The sequence below is a fragment of the Panulirus ornatus genome, chromosome 39 (genome assembly GCF_036320965.1).
Source record: "Panulirus ornatus isolate Po-2019 chromosome 39, ASM3632096v1, whole genome shotgun sequence".
NCBI classification, from domain to species: domain Eukaryota; kingdom Metazoa; phylum Arthropoda; class Malacostraca; order Decapoda; family Palinuridae; genus Panulirus; species Panulirus ornatus.
The window spans coordinates 10,099,850-10,120,071 of NC_092262.1; the positions used below are offsets into that span (position 1 = coordinate 10,099,850).

The 20,222-nt window shown below is 38.8% G+C and overlaps 1 protein-coding gene across 1 annotated transcript in view; it reads right to left on the reverse strand.

Moving 5' to 3' along the window:
* Positions 1-9,580: 9,580 nt before the first annotated feature.
* The window catches only part of LOC139761113 (uncharacterized), a 68,384-nt gene continuing 57,742 nt past the window's right edge, over positions 9,581-20,222 (reverse strand). The window contains exons 12-13 of the mRNA XM_071685034.1: positions 15,935-16,163; positions 9,581-13,237 (exon numbers count right to left, since the gene is read on the reverse strand). Of these exons, the coding sequence (XP_071541135.1) occupies positions 13,011-13,237; positions 15,935-16,163 (456 nt within the window). The 3' untranslated portion in view covers positions 9,581-13,010. The remainder of the gene's footprint in view (positions 13,238-15,934; positions 16,164-20,222) is intronic.

Genomic DNA, 20,222 nt, shown 5'->3' on the forward strand with positions numbered 1-20,222 from the left:
GAGGATGTGTGGATCAGGTCTTTGCTTTGAAGAATGTATGTGAGAAATACTTAGAAAAGCAAATGGATTTGTATGTAGCATTTATGGATCTGGAGAAGGCATATGATAGAGTTAATAGAGATGCTCTGTGGAAGGTATTAAGAATATTTGGTGTGGGAGGCAAGTTGTTAGAAGCAGTGAAAAGTTTTTATCGAGGATGTAAGGCATGTGTACGTGTAGGAAGAGAGGAAATTGATTGGTTCTTAGTGAATGTAGGTTTGCGGCAGGGGTGTGTGATGTCTCCATGGTTGTTTAATTTGTTTATGGATGGGGTTGTTAGGGAGGTGAATGCAAGAGTTTTGGAAAGAGGGGCAAGTATGAAGTCTGTTGGGGATAAGAGAGCTTGGGAAGTGAGTCAGTTGTTGTTCGCTGATGATACAGCGCTGGTGGCTGATTCATGTGAGAAACTGCAGAAGCTGGTGACTGAGTTTGGTAAAGTGTGTGAAGGAAGAAAGTTAAGAGTAAATGTGAATAAGAGCAAGGTTATTAGGTACAGTAGGGTTGAGGGTCAAGTCAATTGGAAGGTAAGTTTGAATGGAGAAAAACTGGAGGAAGTAAAGTGTTTTAGATATCTGGGAGTGGATCTGGCAGCGGATGGAACCATGGAAGCGGAAGTGGATCATAGGGTGGGGGAGGGGGCGAAAATCCTGGGAGCCTTGAAGAATGTGTGGAAGTCGAGAACATTATCTCGGAAAGCTAAAATGGGTATGTTTGAAGGAATAGGGGTTCCAACAATGTTGTATGGTTGCGAGGCGTGGGCTATGGATAGAGTTGTGCGCAGGAGGATGGATGTGCTGGAAATGAGATGTTTGAGGACAATGTGTGGTGTGAGGTGGTTTGATCGAGTAAGTAACGTAAGGGTAAGAGAGATGTGTGGAAATAAAAAGAGCGTGGTTGAGAGAGCAGAAGAGGGTGTTTTGAAATGGTTTGGGAACATGGAGAGAATGAGTGAGGAAAGATTGAACAAGAGGATATATGTGTCGGAGGTGGAGGGAACGAGGAGAAGTGGGAGACCAAATTGGAGGTGGAAAGATGGAGTGAAAAAGATTTTGTGTGATCGGGGCCTGAACATGCAGGAGGGTGAAAGGAGGGCAAGGAATAGAGTGAATTGGATCGATGTGGTATACTGGGGTTGACGTGCTGTCAGTGGTTTGAATCAGGGCATGTGAAGCGTCTGGGGTAAACCATGGAAAGCTGTGTAGGTATGTATATTTGCGTGTGTGGACATATGTATATACATGTGTATGGGGGTGGGTTGGGCCATTTCTTTCGTCTGTTTCCTTGCGCTACCTCGCAAACGTGGGAGACAGCGACAAAGCAAAAAAAAAAAAAATTTATATATATATATATATATATATATATATATATATAATTTTCTTTTTTATACTTTGTCGGTCTCCCGCATTTGCGTGGTAGCGCAAGGAAACAGACAAAAGAATGGCCCAACCCACCCACATACACATACATATATACATACATATCCACACACGCACATATACATACCTATACATCACAACGTATACATATATATACACACACAGACATTACATATATACACATGTACATAATTCATACTGTCTGCCCTTATTCATTCCCGTCGCCATCCCGCCACACACGAAATAACCCCCCCTCCCCCCACATGTGGACGAGGTAGTGCTAGGAAAAGACAACAAAGGCCACATTCGTTCACACTCGGTCTCTAGCAGTCATGTATAATGCACCGAAACCATAGCTCCCTTTCCACATCCAGGCCCCACAAAACTTTCCATGGTTTACACCAGAAGTGTCACATGCTCTGGTTCAATCCATTGACAGCACGTCGACCCCGGTATACCACATCAATCCAATTCACCCTATTCCTTGCCCGCCTTTCACCCTCCTGCATGTTCAGGCCCCGATCACTCAAACATAGCCATTTTTGCTTTCCGAAATAATGTTCTCGACTTCCACACATTCTTTAAGGCTCCCAGGATTTTCGCCCCCTCCCCCACCCTATGATTCACTTCCGCTGCCAGATCCACTCCCAGATATCTAAAACACTTCATTTCCTCCAGTTTTACTCCATTCAAACTTGCCTCCCAATCAACTTGTCCCTCATCCCTGCTCTCATTCACATTTACTCTCAACTTTCTTCTTTTACACACTTTACCAGACTCGGTCACCAATTTCTGCAGTTTCTCACCCGAATCAGCCACCATCATCAGCAAAAAACAACTGACTCACTTCCCAAGCCCTCTCATCCACAACAGACTGCATACTTGCCCCTCTCCAAAATTCTTGCATTCACCTCCCTAACAACCCCATCCATAAACAAATCAAACACCCATGGAGACATCACGCACCTCTGCCGCAAACCGACTTTCACTGAAAACCAATCACTTTCCTCTCTTCAAACTCATACACATGCCTTACATCCTTGGTAAAAACTTTTCACTGCTTCTAGCAACTTACCTCCCATACCATATACTCTTAGAACCTTCCACAAAGCATCTCTATCCACTCTATCATATGCCTTCTCCAGATCCATAAATGCCACATACAAATCCATCTGTTTTACTAAGTATTTCCCCTAACAACTTACTTCCCATACCATATACTCTTAGAACCTTCCACAAAGCATCTCTATCCACCCTATCATATGCCTTCTCCAGATCCATAAATGCAACATACAAATCCATCTGTTTTACTAAGTATTTCTCACATACATTCTTCAAAGCAAACACCTTATCCACACATCCTCTATCACTTTTGAAACCACACCGCTCTTCCACAATCTGATGCTCTGTACATGCTTTTACCCTCTCAATCAATACCCTCCTTTATAATTTCCCAGCAATACTCAACAAACTTATACCTCTGTAATTTGAACACTCACCTTTAACCCCTTTGCCTTTGTACAATGGCACTATGCAAGCATTCCGCCAATTCTCAGGCACTTCACCATGAACCATATATACACTCAATATCCTTACCAAGCAGTCAACAACACAGTCACCCCCTTTTTTAATAAATTCCACTACAATACCATCCAAACCCGCCATCCTGCCAGCTTTCATCTTCCATAAAGGTTTCGCTACCTCTTCTCTGTTTACCAAACCATTCTCCCTGAACCTCTCACTTTGCACACAACCTCAACCAAAACACCCTATATCTGCCACTCAATCATCAAACACATTAGACAAACCTTCAAAATACTCACTCCATCTCCTCACTTCATCACTACTTGTTATTACCTCCCCATTAGCCCCCTTCACTGATGTTCCCATTTGTCCTCTTGTCTTACGCACTTTACCTCCTTCCAAAACATCTTTTTATTCTCCCTAAAATTTAATGATACTCTCTCACCCCAACTCTCATTTGCCCTCCTTTTCACCTCTTGCACCTTTCTCTTGACCTCCTGCCTCCTTCTTTTATACCTCTCCAAGTCATTTGCACTACTTCCCTGCAAAAATCGTTCAAACGCCTCTCTCTTCTCTTTCACTAATAATCTTACTTCTTCATCCCACCACTCATTACCCTTTCTAACCTGCCCACCTCCCACCTTCCTCATGCCACAAGCATCTTTTGTGCAAGCCATCACTGCTTCCCTAAATACATACCATTCCTCCCCTACTCCCCTTAGGTCATTTGCTCACATCTTTTTCCATTCTGCACTCAATCTCTCCTGGTACTTCCTCACACAAGTCTCCTTTCCAAGCTCACTTACTCTCACCATTCTCTCCATCCCAACATTCTCTCTTGTTTTCTGAAAACCTCTACAAATCTTCACCTTCGCTTCCACAAGATAATGAGACATCCTTTCAGTTGCCCCTCTCAGGAAATTAACATCCAAAAGTCTCTCTCATGCGCCTATCAATTAATACATAATCCAACAGCGCTCTCTGGCCATCTCTCCTACTTACATACATTTACTCATGTATATCTCTCTTTTTAATTCAGGTATTCCCAATCACCAGTCCTTTTTCAGCACACAAACCTGGTTGTGAAACTTTAGGGCTATTTCAGAGATATGATAAACACACTGGAATGGGTCTTAGAAGAAATGATTGGGCAGAGGATTTATCAAAGATACCATAAATGCACAAGACTAACAATTTATATGAAGCACTCACAAGTGGAGCAACGAACACTTCTTACAAGTTGTAAATGAGCACTTCTTACGTACTGGTTCACCCACGATAATTGTTAATGCAGCACTAAACCTCATAAATATGAGATGTAATGCCAGAGAGGAGGCAGATGATTGATGTACCTTAATAAGATTAACATCAGGATGGTGTTATTTGAAAATAAAAGTGGGAGGCTATCTTGTTATTTTTTCCAAAAAATTGGAGCATGATTTAGGAAGCCCTAAGGAGTGGACCTTAAGGACATCTGGGAAAGAGAACGTTTCACTTTATTCTCTCAACTTTTAAAATGACGTTCACGTGGACCTCAACCTCTCTGACCTACCAGATTCAACACCTGGGAGTCAATTACAAACAAGCCACTTGCATGATTAACCATCCCAATGCTAACCTTAAAACTGATAGCTGTATCACATTTAAAGAGATATCAAATGAATGGTAATTCTTCAATCCATGCAACACAGCATCTCACTTTTCTAAGCTCTGTCAATTCCTTTTTTTTATACATTTCCGAGGTGGTGCAGTATCACAAAATGACAATATACTCAACGTTGTTCCCATTTGTCATAAAGGTTATAATGACAAAAGAGCTGCATATTTCAGCCTAAGTAAAACAATAATCCATTATCTAAAAGGAGTGATGGGATGAAGAAGTAAGATTATTAGTGAAAGAGAAGAGAGAGGCAATTGGACAATTTTTGCAGGGAAATATTGCAAATGACTGGGAAATGTATAAAAGAAAGAGGCAGGAGGTCAAGATAAGGGTGCAATAGGCAAAAAAGAGGGCAAATGAGAGTTGGGGTGAGAGAGTATCATCAAATTTTAGGGAGAATAAAAAGATGTTTTGGAAGGAGGTAAATAAAGTGCATAAGACAAGGGAACAAAAGGGAACATCAGTGAAGGGGGCTAATGGGGAGGTGATAACAAGTAATGGTGATGTGAGAAGGAGATGGAGTGAGTATTTTGAAGGTTTGTTGAATGTGCTTGATGATAGAGTGGCAGATGTAGGGTGTTTTGGTCGAGGTGGTGTGCAAAGTGAGAGGGTTAGGGAAAATGATTTCATAAACAGAGAAGAGGTAGTAAAAGCTTTGCGGAAGATGAAAGCCGGCAAGGTAGCAGGTTTGGATGGTATTGCAGTGAAATCCATTAAAAAAAAAAGGGGGTGACTGTATTGTTGACTGATTGGTAAGGTTATTTAATGTATGTATGACTCATGGTGAGGTGCCTGAGGATTGGCAGAATGCTTGCATAGTGCCACTGTACAAAGGCAAAGGGGATAAAAGTGAGTGCTCAAATTATAGAGGTATAAGTTTGTTGAGTATTCCTGGGAAATCATATGGGAGGGTATTGATTGAGAGGGTGAAGTCATGTACACAGCATCAGACTGGGGGAGAGAAGTGTGGCTTCAGAAGTGGTAGAGGATGTGTGGATCAGGTGTTTGCTTTGAAAAGATATGTAAGAAATACTTAGGAAAGTAAATGGATTTGTATGTAGCATTTATGGATCTGGAGAAGGAATATGATAGAGTTGATAGGGATGCTCTGTGGAAGGTATTAAGAATATATGGTGTGGGAGGCAAGTTGTTAGAAGCAGTGAAAAGTTTTATCGAGGATGTAAGGCATAAGTACGAGTAGGAAGAGAGGAAAGTGATTGGTTCTCAGTGAATGTTGGTTTGCAGCAGGGGTGCATGATGTCTCCATGGTTGTTTAATTTGATTATGGATAGGGTTGTTAGGGAGGTGAATGCAAGAGTTTTGGAAAGAGGGGCACGTATGCAGTCTGTTATGGAGGAGAGAGCTTGGGAAGTGAGTCAGTTGTTGTTCGCTGATGATACAGCACTGGTGGCTGATTGGTGAGAAACTGCAGAAGCTGGTGACTGAGTTTGGTAAAGTGTGTGAAAGAAGAAAGCTGAGAGTAAATGTGAATAAGAGCAAGGTTATTAGGTACAGTAGGGTTGAGGGACAAGTCAACTGGAAGGTAAGTTTGAATGGAGAAAAGCTGGAGGGAGTGAAGTGGTTTTTGATATCTGGAAGTGGATTTGGCAGCAGATGGAACCATGGAAGCGGAAGTGAATCATAGGGTGGGAAAGGGGGCAAAAATTCTGGGAGCGTTGAAGAATGTGTGGAAGTCGAGAACATTATTTTGGAAAGCAAAAATGGCTATGTTTGAAGGAATAGTGGTTCCAACAATGTTATATGGTTGTGAGGTGTGGGCTATAGATAAAGTTGTGCGGAGGAGGGTGGATATGCTGGAAATGAGATGTTTGAGGACAATATGTGGTGTGAGGTGGTTTCATCGAGTAAATAATGAAAGGGGTACGAGAGATGTGTGGTAATAAAAAGAGAGTGGTTGAGAGAGCAGAAGAGGGTGTTTTGAAATGGTTTGGTCACATGGAGAGAATGAGTGAGGAAAGATTGACCAAGAGGATATATGTGTCAGAGGTGGAGGGAATGAGGAGAAGTGGGAGACCAAATTGGAGGTGGAAAGATGGAATGAAAAAGATTTTGATTGATGGGGGCCTGAACATGCAGGAGGGTGAAAGGCGTGCAAGGAATAGAGTGAACTGGAATGATGTGGTATACTGGGGTCAACGTGTTGTCAATGGATTGAACCAGGGCATGTGAAGCGTCTGGGGTAAACCATGGAAAGTTTTGTGGGACCTGGATGTGGAAAGGGAGCTGTGGTTTCGGTGCATTATACATGACAGCTAGAGACTGAGTGTGAACGAACGTGGCCTTTGTTGTCTTTTCCTAGCATTACCTTGCGCACATGCAGGGGGAGGGGGTTGTCATTTCATGTGTGGCGGGGTGGCAACGGGAATGAATAAGGGCAGACAGTACGAATTATGTACATGTGTATATATGTCCGTGTGTATATATATATATGTATACATTGAGATGTATAGGTATTTATATTTGCGTGTGTGGACGTGTATGTATATATACATATGTATGTGGGTGGGTTGGGCCATTCTTTCATCTGTTTCCTTGCACTACCTTGCTAATGTGGGAGACAGCAACAAAGTATAATAAAAAATAAATTAAAAGGAAAATTAGCCACTAACTTGCTTTGTCAAGCATTTCCTTAAATTTTATCATTATATGCTAAAAAATGTTTATTGGACTGGCAATCAATGCTACGTGCTCAAAATGAATATACTTCTGTGTGAAAAACTTGCCATCAGATAATCAATCTTATGTAAAAACAGTTAAATGTATGCTTGATAAAACTATAAGAAATGGTAAAGAATTAAACAACACTTTGGAACAGAATTTGCTGATGGGAATAATTTCACAAACTAATTCTGACTACAATCTAGTCTTAAATGAAATAGCAAGCATCCATCGTACTAAGGAAAAATGTCACTCTACAGGGATTCTGCAAATCCTCAAGCACCTCACCATGATCCATACATACACTGAAAATCCTATTTATTCATTCTATTAATCATACTTAATTGCTGTTTCCCACACCTAACTATCCAATCAAAAACACATTCCCCCCCCTTTCTTTAATAATTCAATTACCATTCACTCCACCTGCCGTATCATATTTCATCTTGCCAAAGGCTTTCACCATGTCTCCTCTTTTCACTTAACCACTTGCCATGAATCACTTCAAATACCTCCCTGACCAAAGCACCCCACATCTGACACCCTATCATCAAATGCATTCAACAATCCTTCTTTCAACAATCTTTCTTTACCTCATCTCTGTCTGTTTCCATTTGCCCTCTCACTGACGTTCCAATTTGTGAGGTTGAAATGAGAAAACCTGGAGGAAGTGAAGTGTTTTAGACATCTGGGAATGGACATGGCAGCAAATGGAACCATGGAAGCTGAGGTGTGTCGTAGGATAGGCAAAGGGGCAAAGGTTCTGGGAGTACTAAGGAATGTATGAAAAAGAGATTACTATCTGGATAGGTGACAGTATGTATGTTCAAACATACAGTAGTCCTCATGATGATGTATGTAAACAAGGCATGCGTTATAAATGATAATATACGGAAGAGGGCGAATGTTTTGGAAATTATATGATCAAGTAAGTAATGATAGGGTAAGAGAAGGGTGAGGTATGATTAAAAGAGCTGAAGGGAGTGATGAAATGGTTTGAACAAAATGAGTGACAAGAGATTGACAAAGAGGATATCTCTGTCAGGAGTAGAAGGGACAAGGAAAAAAGGGGCCTGATTTGGAGATGGAAGGATGAAGAATATTTTGAGTAGACGGGGTCTGAACATGCAGGAGGGTGAAAGGAATGTGTGGTACAGAGTGAATTGGATCAATGTGGTATACAGTGGGCAACATGCTGTCAATGGACTGAAGCAGAGTATGTGAAGCAGCCAGGGAAAACCAAGGATAGATCTATGAGGCCTGGTTGTGGATAAATGGCTGTATTTTCGGTGCATTACATGTGAGAGCTAAAGAATATTAGTGTAAAAAGACTTCTTTTCTTTGTCTGTTCCTGGCACTACCTTGCAAACATTGGAAGTGGTGAACAAACATGAAAGAAGAAATATATGTGTACAAAGTAAATCTGAGACATCAAAAACTGGAATGTACAACTGCCCATACCATTTCAGCTACCATAAAATAAAAAGGCATTACTGAGCAAAGGTTTTGATAGAAGTTTCTAGTTTAACAAGGGTATCTGTTGCTGACCTCCATTTTTCAGATTCCTAATTGATGCAGCCAGCACTTCTTATCCCAAGAGCTAGACCCGTCTAATCCTTAATCATTTTGCAGAAAAACTCATGAGGGATACTGGTCTGTAGTTCCCTGGCGTCATAACCTGCGTGCTGTTTTTGGATGTTTAAGAAGCCTGTGAGTTAATGGACAGAAAGACAATTGGTGTTGGATAATATTTTGTGGTTGAGCTTTTTCAACTGCAGTGTGAAATTAGGGCTTATTCAAGTTGCCATTTGGGATGAAATTTTTGGATAATGTTGTGCTTTTAAATACTGCATCAAACGACAAGCTGAAGGGGTGATGGTGGAAATATGAGATAGCTTGCTCAAAATACTGTGTGAACTGGAGCTAGTGTAATTCATCTTAACTGGTATAGCTTTTCTTTAGGGTGACAGAGGATTTTACAATGACCTGATGTGTGGCAAAGAATGAAAGGTGGCCAGATAGAAGGTCATAAATAGTCTTTAAGAATATGGTACTTGTCAGAATGGATGAACATAACAATATGTCAAAGGACAAAGGAGAGTCATTAGATACAAGGAGCAATCTGGTTAGCAAGTTATGGTTCTTTATCTATTTGGTCTATTATGTGAGCAACTCTTGTGTCCTTTGTTTGAAAAAAAAAGAGCCATGAAGGGGTCTTTGGCACAGAAATCTCCTACCATTACGAGGTGGGGCATGATCATGAGACTGGCATGAGGTATACATATGTATCAAATGTTTATCAAATATCTGATAAAGTTCCTGGTTTTAATTAAGTTGGACATGAACCTGATGGTGCTGTCATGTGGCATGTTTAGCTCTGTTTGAACCACTGTATTTGAGGAAAGAGTTGTTTCTGTTTATAAAAGTGAATCTCTCTCAAACTTTGTCATATCTGTCTGATGTATATGTGGTTAGGAAGTTGTGAAAACTTAGATTTAGCAATAAGGGCTTGTTTCTTGTATGTCACTGATAAAGAGTTTCTAATACAACAACAGTAATCTGGATCAAAGCATGGCCTTGGGTAAAATTCTTTGTGAAAAATAAAATAAACCAAATGGGTAGTGATAGTAAAGTGTAAACTGGCTATGAGACTAGTTAAGCATTTTAAAAAAAATGAGGGCACAGAGTAATGATGTTAGGTCAGGTTGGATACCAATTGCTATAGGCAAGATGCATGGATCAGTACTGGGACCACTAAACCCCTAAAGGACCCTACCCATACTTGAATGGGCTACAGTACGAGGACTCCATCTGCACCAGTAAGGGTTACCCTTGCCTAACCTTTTAATTTCAAGAAATGCTCTATCATCATTTGGCAGTGTCTTATATCACAAGCCACTATAAATGGTAACATGCAGGGTTGAGACAACATAGGTTTGAATCCTGGTTGTGGCAGTTGGTCTGCAGTCAACTAACCTCTCTCTCTCTCTCCAGCTAGACTTAACAACTTTACTTTTATTCATATCTAAATCTCAGCTTAATCCCCTCACATACTCCCTAGAGTCTGCCATCAGAGCTGTGTCATCTGCAAATGCCAAATGACTCACCTCCCTGGCACCCCAAACCCAAACAATGCAATCCTGCCCCTCTTTTTATGTTCTTCACATTTACCTCCCTAATACCCTTGCTGTATACATACCTTCACCTGGAACTACTCATCCTCCGCTCTTCCTACTCATGCACACACTTCACTTTCCCAATAAGAAACTCCTCATTGCTTCTATTAGCTATCCTCCCACAAAACACAAAAGTAAAACCTTCCTTACTCCTCTTGTAATCTACTCTCATTTTCATCCTCATCAATGTAAGACTCACTTTCTTGTATCTTTCACACATCCCTACAATGACTGCTTCAATAGAAATGCTATCCTTCCTTTGCTCTCACCCTAACACTATCATATGCTTTCTCCAGGTCAATGCCACAAACAAATCCTTCTCTTTCTTCATGTATTTCTTGCACATATTATTTAAAGTAAACACCTGATACACACATTTTCCATTCTAGAAACCAAACTGTTCCTGCTCAAAATGGTGATATGTATGCCATGCCACCACCATCACAGTCTCCAGTCTCCCATTTAACTTACCAGGTATACTCAAATAACATGTACCTTTGTAACTCCAACATTCATTTTGTCCTCCATGCTTTGTAGAATGGCATTGTGCAGGCATTCCTCCAATCCTCATCCAGCACTTTATTTGGAGCTACACATAAACTCAAAATCTTAACTAGCCATCTATCAACACAGTAAACCACTTTCTTCAGATATCAACTGCAATCCCATTCATGCTATGCTATTTCTACAAAAGCTAAAAGATAATGAGATGAAGTGATTTGCTTATTCATTACATGTTTGATCTATTTACATCACTGTATCCAAGTTCACAGCACTGGTGCTTTCTATCTATCAATATCTACAATCCCTGTGCCATCCTGGAGCTGACTACTTCTACCTAGAGTATCTACCTAATATTCTAACCAACTAATTCTACCTAAAGTACTTAAAAGTACCTAAATATTACATTTCTTGCTATGACGCAATAACGAAATGACGTATTTTATATTTGTAAAAATACGGTGGAAGTCACTCTAACTTAAAAACAACTTTTAAGCTTGCATCTTCCTTTCCATGACCTGAAGCTCACTTTATCTCTCATCATGAATCATGCCCTGGATTAAAAAAAAATTAGATATATGGGAATTACCAAAGCCAAGGAAGGTAAGAAAACATGGCTGCACAAACAAGAAATCTACCAGTCAAGCTTGGATTAACTAGTCGTTTAACGGCAGGTGTGTTTTGCACTGCTTTCAGTCTTGCCTGTATTTCAACAAGTTATTCATTCCTTGCACCTAATAGGACAGAAAGACTAAGGAATGAGCACTTCGTATGTCAGTTACAAAGAAATAATGTAAATGTGGGCACAATTGCTAAAACTGTATTTAAAAAAATATTTATTAAAACATATTCATAAATAAAAAAGATGAAAATGTTAGAAATACTACAAAAATATAGAAATTATTTTTGTTGTAAATATATTCTGCATGTGTTGTCTCAGATATAAAATAATGTTTCAAATGGTTACATGAACAAAAGATAGTAATACATGAGCAAAATAAATTTACAAGTAAGTCTTTCTTACGTGTAAAGATGGAAAAAAAATTCTCTTGAAATAATGCACTTTAAAATTCTTTCATGTAATCAGCAACGAACATTAAAATCAAATCTGAGCTCAATTTAAAAAACTAAAAAATCACTCAATGTGTCAAGAACAATAAACTATATGAAATTCTAAATAGTGGCATCTTGCATGTTCTTGAAATTCAACTCTTTCAGTATCTGTATAATTTCACAATCAGGGCAATACAAATACCTGATTACAAGTCAAATAATATCAAATACACAACTGATTTATACATTTGGAGACAAGGATGATAATCTCAGAAAGGTTTGGCAAGGCCAAGAATGACAGGATGAAGTTTACAAACCACATCTAACGATTGTCTTCCAATGGTGGCATCAGTTTTTTATGAAATCATTCTGCTTCTTCCCTTGACACCTAATCACACATAATTCTCAAAATATTAGTGCACCAGGAAATGAGTTACACTATCTGATTAGACTCAAACATACTAAAAATAATGAAATGTCACCAGCCAATTATGAGTGCCAGTATTGTCTTTTAGGTTGAGTTTCACTCCTAAGTTTGAGCTTTCAAAAATCTAGCATCTAAATAAGAGAGCCAACTGACAACACAATACTGTGTAACAGGAAGTCAGTGTCTGTCAACAAAACATCAAGCAAGACATGATAACCTAGTTATCAAAAATTACATACAACTCCTCATTACTTCATTTTCATTCTTGTATACAAATAAATACAGTTTAAATGAAAACCAAATTCACCATACCACTGATGACTACAGATGTATAGAAAAATATGGAATAAAGTGAGGTTCTCCCAGTGATATGGTTTACAAATAGATTTTTATTTCAACTAACTCCCCATATGATTCACTGTGTTCATGTGCACATACAGTTTATTATACAGAGTAATTAGCTAAAATGCAAGTGTGATGAGAAGTGTAATATCTTGCTACACACTAATGTGAAACTGAAAAATTTCCCTTTCTGTTCACCTTTACTCATCTAAAAATTCTGAAATAAAAATTCTCTAATTCTCCTCCAATTTGCTGCCAGTTGCTGATTCCTTTAAGTCAATTTGAAATCTGGGATTATTTGAATATATGAACCTCTTCCCAGCAATAAGGGACTGTATGACCCACTGAGTTGACACAACAGGAATGCCAAGCTGCTCTGCTCGACGCAGCTCCTCTTCTGGGATTGTCGAGTCTCCAACCACAACTGTCGTGCTTTTGTCCAATACCCTGTTCAAGTTGCCTGTAGATAACAAAGTACTGAGAGAACTGCCAATTTACTTTTCATGCTTTTGTATTATCAGATATCATAAGATTTACACAAGATGTCTACTTAAACATCCTTATTACAGCGTGACATGTGCATGAATGAAAGTCTTTAGTAAAGTACAGAACAAAGAACATACGAAAGATAGTAGGTTGGTCAATACGACAGTTCAACTGAAGGTACAAGAAGAGGAGGTAGATCACATAAGAGATGAAGGACAATGACAGCAGATATTTCTGATAAGGGTAACAGACTTTGGATCAAATACAATGGAAACATTTTGCATACAAATGTGGTGTTAATGGAGAGAATGATAATTTTTGACAAGTCAATTCAGTATGAAAAGTGAAAAAGTAAGTGCTTGAATAGGTGTGGAAGTTCATGTTTCACTTTAATCCTCAGCATGGTTGAAGGTGCAGATGAATAGCTGATTAAGCTATATATACCTGATCAGCCTTGGGAAACTGAAAACTGAGAATTTATGATAGGCAAAAAGATGGCTATACAGATTGACATACATCACACACCTATGATACAAATAATTACTTTTTTAAACCATGAACTTATACCACCACTTATTCTCACATAAAAGATAAACAATATACATACATGATAAAGTTCAACACTTTTTTCAAACCCATTCCTCATGCCTCACACAATTTACTTAACAAAAACTATTAACAACATCCATGAATCTTCCAGGGAGTCTACAGAGAGTTAGAATTTCCTACAGTGCTTTTCGATCAAATTCATCATATGTGGTAGGTAGTAGCTGGTAGGCAGCCAATGACCAGGAAGGCATATTACCAGTACTACCCACCTGGGTATCAGGAGGGTTAGTGACAGCTGCATAGTGAGCCAGCACTTCAGTGGTTGTCAAGTTGCAATCCTCTGACCCATGACATTAGCTGTCTTTTCTTTCTGCCTCTCCAACACATGGAATACTGGCAGTCTGTCCACAAACATCTCTCCTTGTCACAGGTAACACTTGACAACACTTAACTCACACAGCTCATTTTTCATAATTTTAGATTTTCCTGTAGTAAGCACTATGTGCTAGCTCTGCCTTTTGTCAAAATGGTAGAAGCAACAGATAGAAGTAGTAGGTAGGAACATTTATGTAAGAGCATTAGGTAGAAGTAGTAGGTAGGAACATTAGGTAGAAGTAGTGGGTAGGAACATTAGGTAGAAGCCTTTGCAAACACTGGGTTAGACTTGCCCTCTGCCAGTGGCCTGTAAAAGGTAAAGCACTAAAGGCTAAGAAGCAGCACTGGGAGTTCACTAGTTATGGAAACGTTATTGATGTGGACGACCCCCTTGAGGGAGCTCCAGAAAGGAACAAGCATCAGAGATATAGATAGATAGATTTATCACATGCATACATTTTCTTCTTTTCCTCTGGAACTTTCTCTTGTCAACTGTCAAACTAAAAGTCTGTTGTACACACCCTTTTCCTTTCCTAAATCTGCTTTGTTCCTATCCACTCGGAATTCAATAAAGCCTTTAACATAATCAATCACAATCCACCTACATACCTTCCCAACTATGCCAAAATGACTTACACCTCTGTAATTTTTCAAATAAATTTCACTTCATTCATCTTTATGAAAGATAATCATTACCTTTACCTAAATATTAAGAATACAACCACTTTTTCATGCTTCCATATGGAATTTCCAAATCCATTCAATAGCAGTTACAACCCTATTTGCCACCACCTCACTCACCATTCCAATTACACCTACAATTTTTTTCTAGGTGCATTACTGCTCTCCTCGCTCCTCTTCTGTAACATCTTCCACTTCCCTGCACTTATTCCACTCCCTACTTACCTATAATCCTCTCATAACAGACTGCATATCCATTTCACTATCATTTCTAACCAGCACTTTAAAGTAGTCTTTATCACTTACAAATAACATGGCATGAACAAAACATGCCCTGGGGCCATTTTAAGTGAAAAGAAAAAGAAAGAAGAAATTAAAAAGATTCTTCAGATGTTTGTAGACCGGCCTCTTAGGGATAGGCAGGTTATGTGAAGCAGAAAAGACAAAAGATAGAGAATTCCACAGCTTAGCTGTTCAAGGGAAGAAGGTATCATAACAGCCCATCCTCAAATGACTTTTTCTCTTTCCAAAACCTATCAAACAGTGCTGCACAATTATGAAGCAACCTCTTTTAATGCACTCTTTAACTCTTTCCACACCATTTCAACCTCAACTTGAAATATTTTATCAGTAACTCTCAGCTTACCTTTCAACTTCTCTTGGAAGATAAGCATTAGCCTCTCAAACCTTAAACTCTCTCAATCTTATCCCCTAACAGTTTCTTGTTCAATAATCATACATCATCTAAACATAAAAACTGATCTATACATGATCTGACAAGGCCCTACCCATCCTTCTCACATTCTTTCTTACCAGAAATACATTAATGATGCCTTTGTTGACCCAGTCTTCTCTATGTCTATGCTATTATATATCAACCCGTAATTAATTCACACAACTTCCTCAAACACCTACTTCTATCTGATACCTACCACAAGAAACTTCTCACAAAATTACTGCACTCTCACCATTACATATAAGATCACAGAAATACTTTATCAGTGATATGCAGGGATTAGAAACTGAGACTTAAATTAGTTTACCAAAATGACACAAAGCAACAAACCTGATCGAGCAGGCTTCACTCTGACTTTTGCACCAGTAGTGTCTAGAAGTGGCTGCCAAAGTGAACTGAATTCTCTATTGGTAGATGTTGCCAAAAAGATTCGTTCCCCTGTTAGTAACTGTCGAGGACCCAATATACCTTCTTCATGACTTATGTTCTGCTCAGTTAAATCTCCTGATTCCAGCTCACCAGCAGGTAGCAAATACTGCTTCCAAGACAGAGCCTTTTTCTGAAAGTGAAATACATCTTATGAGAATAAACTAAAATATTTCTGAGTAAGTTACCTATCCATCAATGTATAACCATATACTGTATGCTTTTCAATGTCCAGCCATCCATGTATACCCAGATACTGAATGTTGTTCAACATCTATCAATATAAGTGTACCCTAATACTGTCACCTTTTCAACTATTCACAACAAAACAAATCACAGATAATCTTCAAACAGAAAGAGGTTCTATCCATTCATGTATACCCAGATACTATATGCTGTTTCAGTTTTTCACAAAACGGTGCAAAGATAATCTTCAGATATCACAATGAAGGGATACTGCTCTCACTTAATCAGTAAATCAATGCAAGTTCAAAATGCACTTCATCCATATAAATGCCAACACAACAATTCTCCTAATACCAAACCACTTAGACATCAAGCACTCCTTTTCCATTGCTACACCCATGTAATATCCCTTACACACTTCCCACTTCATGCTCAACCATCTCCTACAACAAGTAAATAAAAAATTTAATACTATATCATCGTACAGAAAACACTACTATGTACAAACAAACTTTCAGTTACCAAGCAAACCAAGCCAGACCACAATTCCAACCAAAATGTATAATGAATATTCCCCTCAAAAAAAAAAAAAATAACTCAAAAACTAAACTCTAGAAATATCAGACTCCATTTGGCCAATTTCCACACTGGCCATCACCCACTCCTAAATAAACATCACCACAAGCTTTGGCCAATTCATAAATCTCTCTCCCTACACTACCATCCTTCCACACACACCACATCACACTCAACAGTCAGTCCTTCATTCACTCAACAGCAACAGCACATCATCATTTCCTCTACGACAGATCTCAGGAAATGAACAGAAAGTTTTGCTGATCTCAGGTCCATCAGCTTTGCAAGCATCTGTAGCATTCACACACTTGTTAATTCTGACTACCCAATACATTTTTGGTATCATCCTAAACCTTAACTAAATCTCTTTCAATATATTCTTTTATATTCTCCTATATTTCTTTACATATGTCACTTCATATCATTCCTTTTTTTTTTCAAAATTGGATCTACTACTTCATGTGCAATAGTTTTAAAAGCTGAAAAGTTTTCTTCACTATTAGTAAAAGCTTTTTCACAAATTAATCATCAACCTTAAATATCCACTTAAAACTCTCTCTCTCCTAACAATCTTGCATTCAAGTCCATTACTCCTACACACTGTGAAACTAAAAATTGTAAAGCAACCATGTTACTTCCAAAAAGTCTATCTGTGTGTACCCATTTTTGTATCTGTCCACAATTATTTTTAACCCCCTGAAACACCTTTATGAAACTAGTAGTCATGCTGACAAGAGATATATCTAATCTATCCATAACATAACTATGCCAGTGAATTCTACAATACTGACAAAGACTTGAATTGAGATCATGATGGTCTTGCTCTTCATAGTAACCTAATAGTATTCCACGTATGTCCTTCATTCCTCACAATAGCCTGTCATCATTTCCATTTCATGTACTGCTCTATCAATATGATCATTAAAAAAATCTCTGTGGTGTTATCTATTTCAGATCATTCACTAACTACATCATATCTTTAACTAAAGCTATGGAACCGTATTGGTCTTTTCATGTTGGAAAAGAAAGTAAAAAAGAACATATTAGTATCATCATTTTTGAAGGCAAAATGACAAATGTGAGGAAAGGTAGTGAAATCTAAATACCTAGCAAAGGAGATACTACAATACTATAACTGTACAGGCTGCAACTGTCCAAACAAGCAGATGATGATGGGTCAAGCAAAGCCGGCACTAAAGGAAAGTGTTGGGTGAAGGTGAAAGTAAGGAAAGGCACTCTGTGTCATCCTCAGCCACAACAGCAAAGTAGGAGTGACATGTGGAACACATTCAGTTGTTTGTAACACTAGCAATGAAGGGAGTGCTAGCACTACTGTAATGGAAAACGTGACCCTGAAAAAGTGTGTTACGGCTAAATGCTTCAACTGCTGTTGCTTACTTTGTAAACTGTGATAGTCTCTGAAATCTTTCCTCACATCTTTAAATTGCATTCCATATTCAGATCAACATCCACTGCCAACTAGATCATCTACTCAGATACTTCAAGGAACTCAGACAGGTTCTTCATGATGAGTCCATGTTCTGTGCTCTACCCAGTTTCTTGCTGTTCCTAAACAATTTGTTCCAATTCATCGCTCTCAAATTTCTCTCCATGTGATTCTAGCAGTTCCCTAATATCAGTAACTAGCAGTTCATCAAATCCAACATTCCATCCCATCATCTTGTCTCAATGTCAAAAATTTATGAAACTGTAAACAAACTCCTTTCATTTTCTCTCCCATACTTCATTCTTCCCCTTGCAGGTCATCTCATCCGATGCAATGTAAATGTTTTCCCAGGCATGTCAAATTTCGCAATGCTTCCAAAAGTTACATAAACAGCTTGTCAAATGCATTTGTCCCTTCAAGAAGCTAAATAAATGAAGCTAGCAGTCACCTATAGATCTAATGGCTATACAACAGAAGTAGCATTTGGAAGCAAAAATACAACCATCACATGTAAGGTGGATGGTCAAGTTCATTCAGTGCAATACTTGTTTGAATACCAGATTTTCTTTTTTCTGCAGTATGCCTGATCTTTAATACCAATGCAGTTAACTTGCTTATCCTCACTGAAGACATCCATGCTTTTTCATTTCTAAACACCAGTGGACAGACAGTATATGCAGACTTTCAGCATCTGCCAATTCTGCGAGTGGTACATTAGTAGCAGCATAGGATCAAAGTTAAGCAGTCTTTCATGGCTCTGAAACCTAAAGCCCACTTCTCTCTTGAGATAAATGTTCTCAATAGCATGAATTTCCATGAAAAGACCAATTTCACCAGCATTAAATATCTGCCACGCTGTGTATCCTTCTGCCTGCACAAGTGCCTTCTAACCTCATGGGAAAGGCAGATGCAGCAGCATGGTCAGCTATCCCTGCCTCACCTCTGACCTTAAACATACTAAACCAACCCTTACTTCCCTGAAAACTTTCAAAAGATGAAATTTTATCTAGTTCCTGGTGTAGTAAGTCATAAATCATGTTAGAACTAAGGGGTTCTGATTTTTATCTTCTCCCTACACAGTTAGCATTTTCTCCCTCTTTTCTATGAGAGGATTCCTCACCCAGCCAATGAACTTAAAAGAAAAATCACTAGTATTCAACTGATTTCTTGATGACTCAACATTTCTGTGGATCAATTTGATGCTTGATTAATTAATCTTGTTAACTTACGACAAAATCTGTAGTGGTCTCACTACTATCTAGTGTTTTCAAAATCTCTACCTCTGTTTCTCAGTGATTTTAACTTCTCTGACCTCTTCTTCAGTGATTCAGTGATTTTAGACTTCTTTTATCTCTTCTTCTGTGATTCATCTAAGGACATCTTGCAAGCTTAGGAGCCATCAGCAAAAGCAATCTTTAGGGAAGTGCTGTGCCCACTTGAGACAAACACTGTACTAGCATGCTTAGTTTGTTATGTTTCATCCACATTCCCTGTGTTTTGCAAGTGAAATACAGCATGCACATGGCTGCTTCACTGTGATTCTTTGCAATTTGTTTAATCTTTATTTCCCAAGGTTCACAAGTGAACCATCCATGGCATTTGCACATTTTCTTTAGTAAGAAGACGTATTGTTCACCTGTGAATTCTGCAGTACAAAGGCCTCTTTACTTAAGCAAAGTGTATTTTCTGCTGATGACTGTCAACTTGCATACTAAATAATTGTTTTGCTATCTATCAGTGGCAATCTAGACTATGTTTGGGGGAAACCTTTTCTGCCTCGCAAAAGATTTTCTTAGGCAATGTAACATTTACAATTCATTATTTTGCCAGTTCTCCTCTGGCTTTGATTACCATCTGCATATGTCTGGGCATGGAACTGGCAAGGTTACTGAAGTATTCTAGGTCCATAGGGTCTGGATTTCCTGAATGAATTAAGTCACTGAAGAAGTGTTGCAGGAGGCGCCACCTGGATATGCTTTCTGA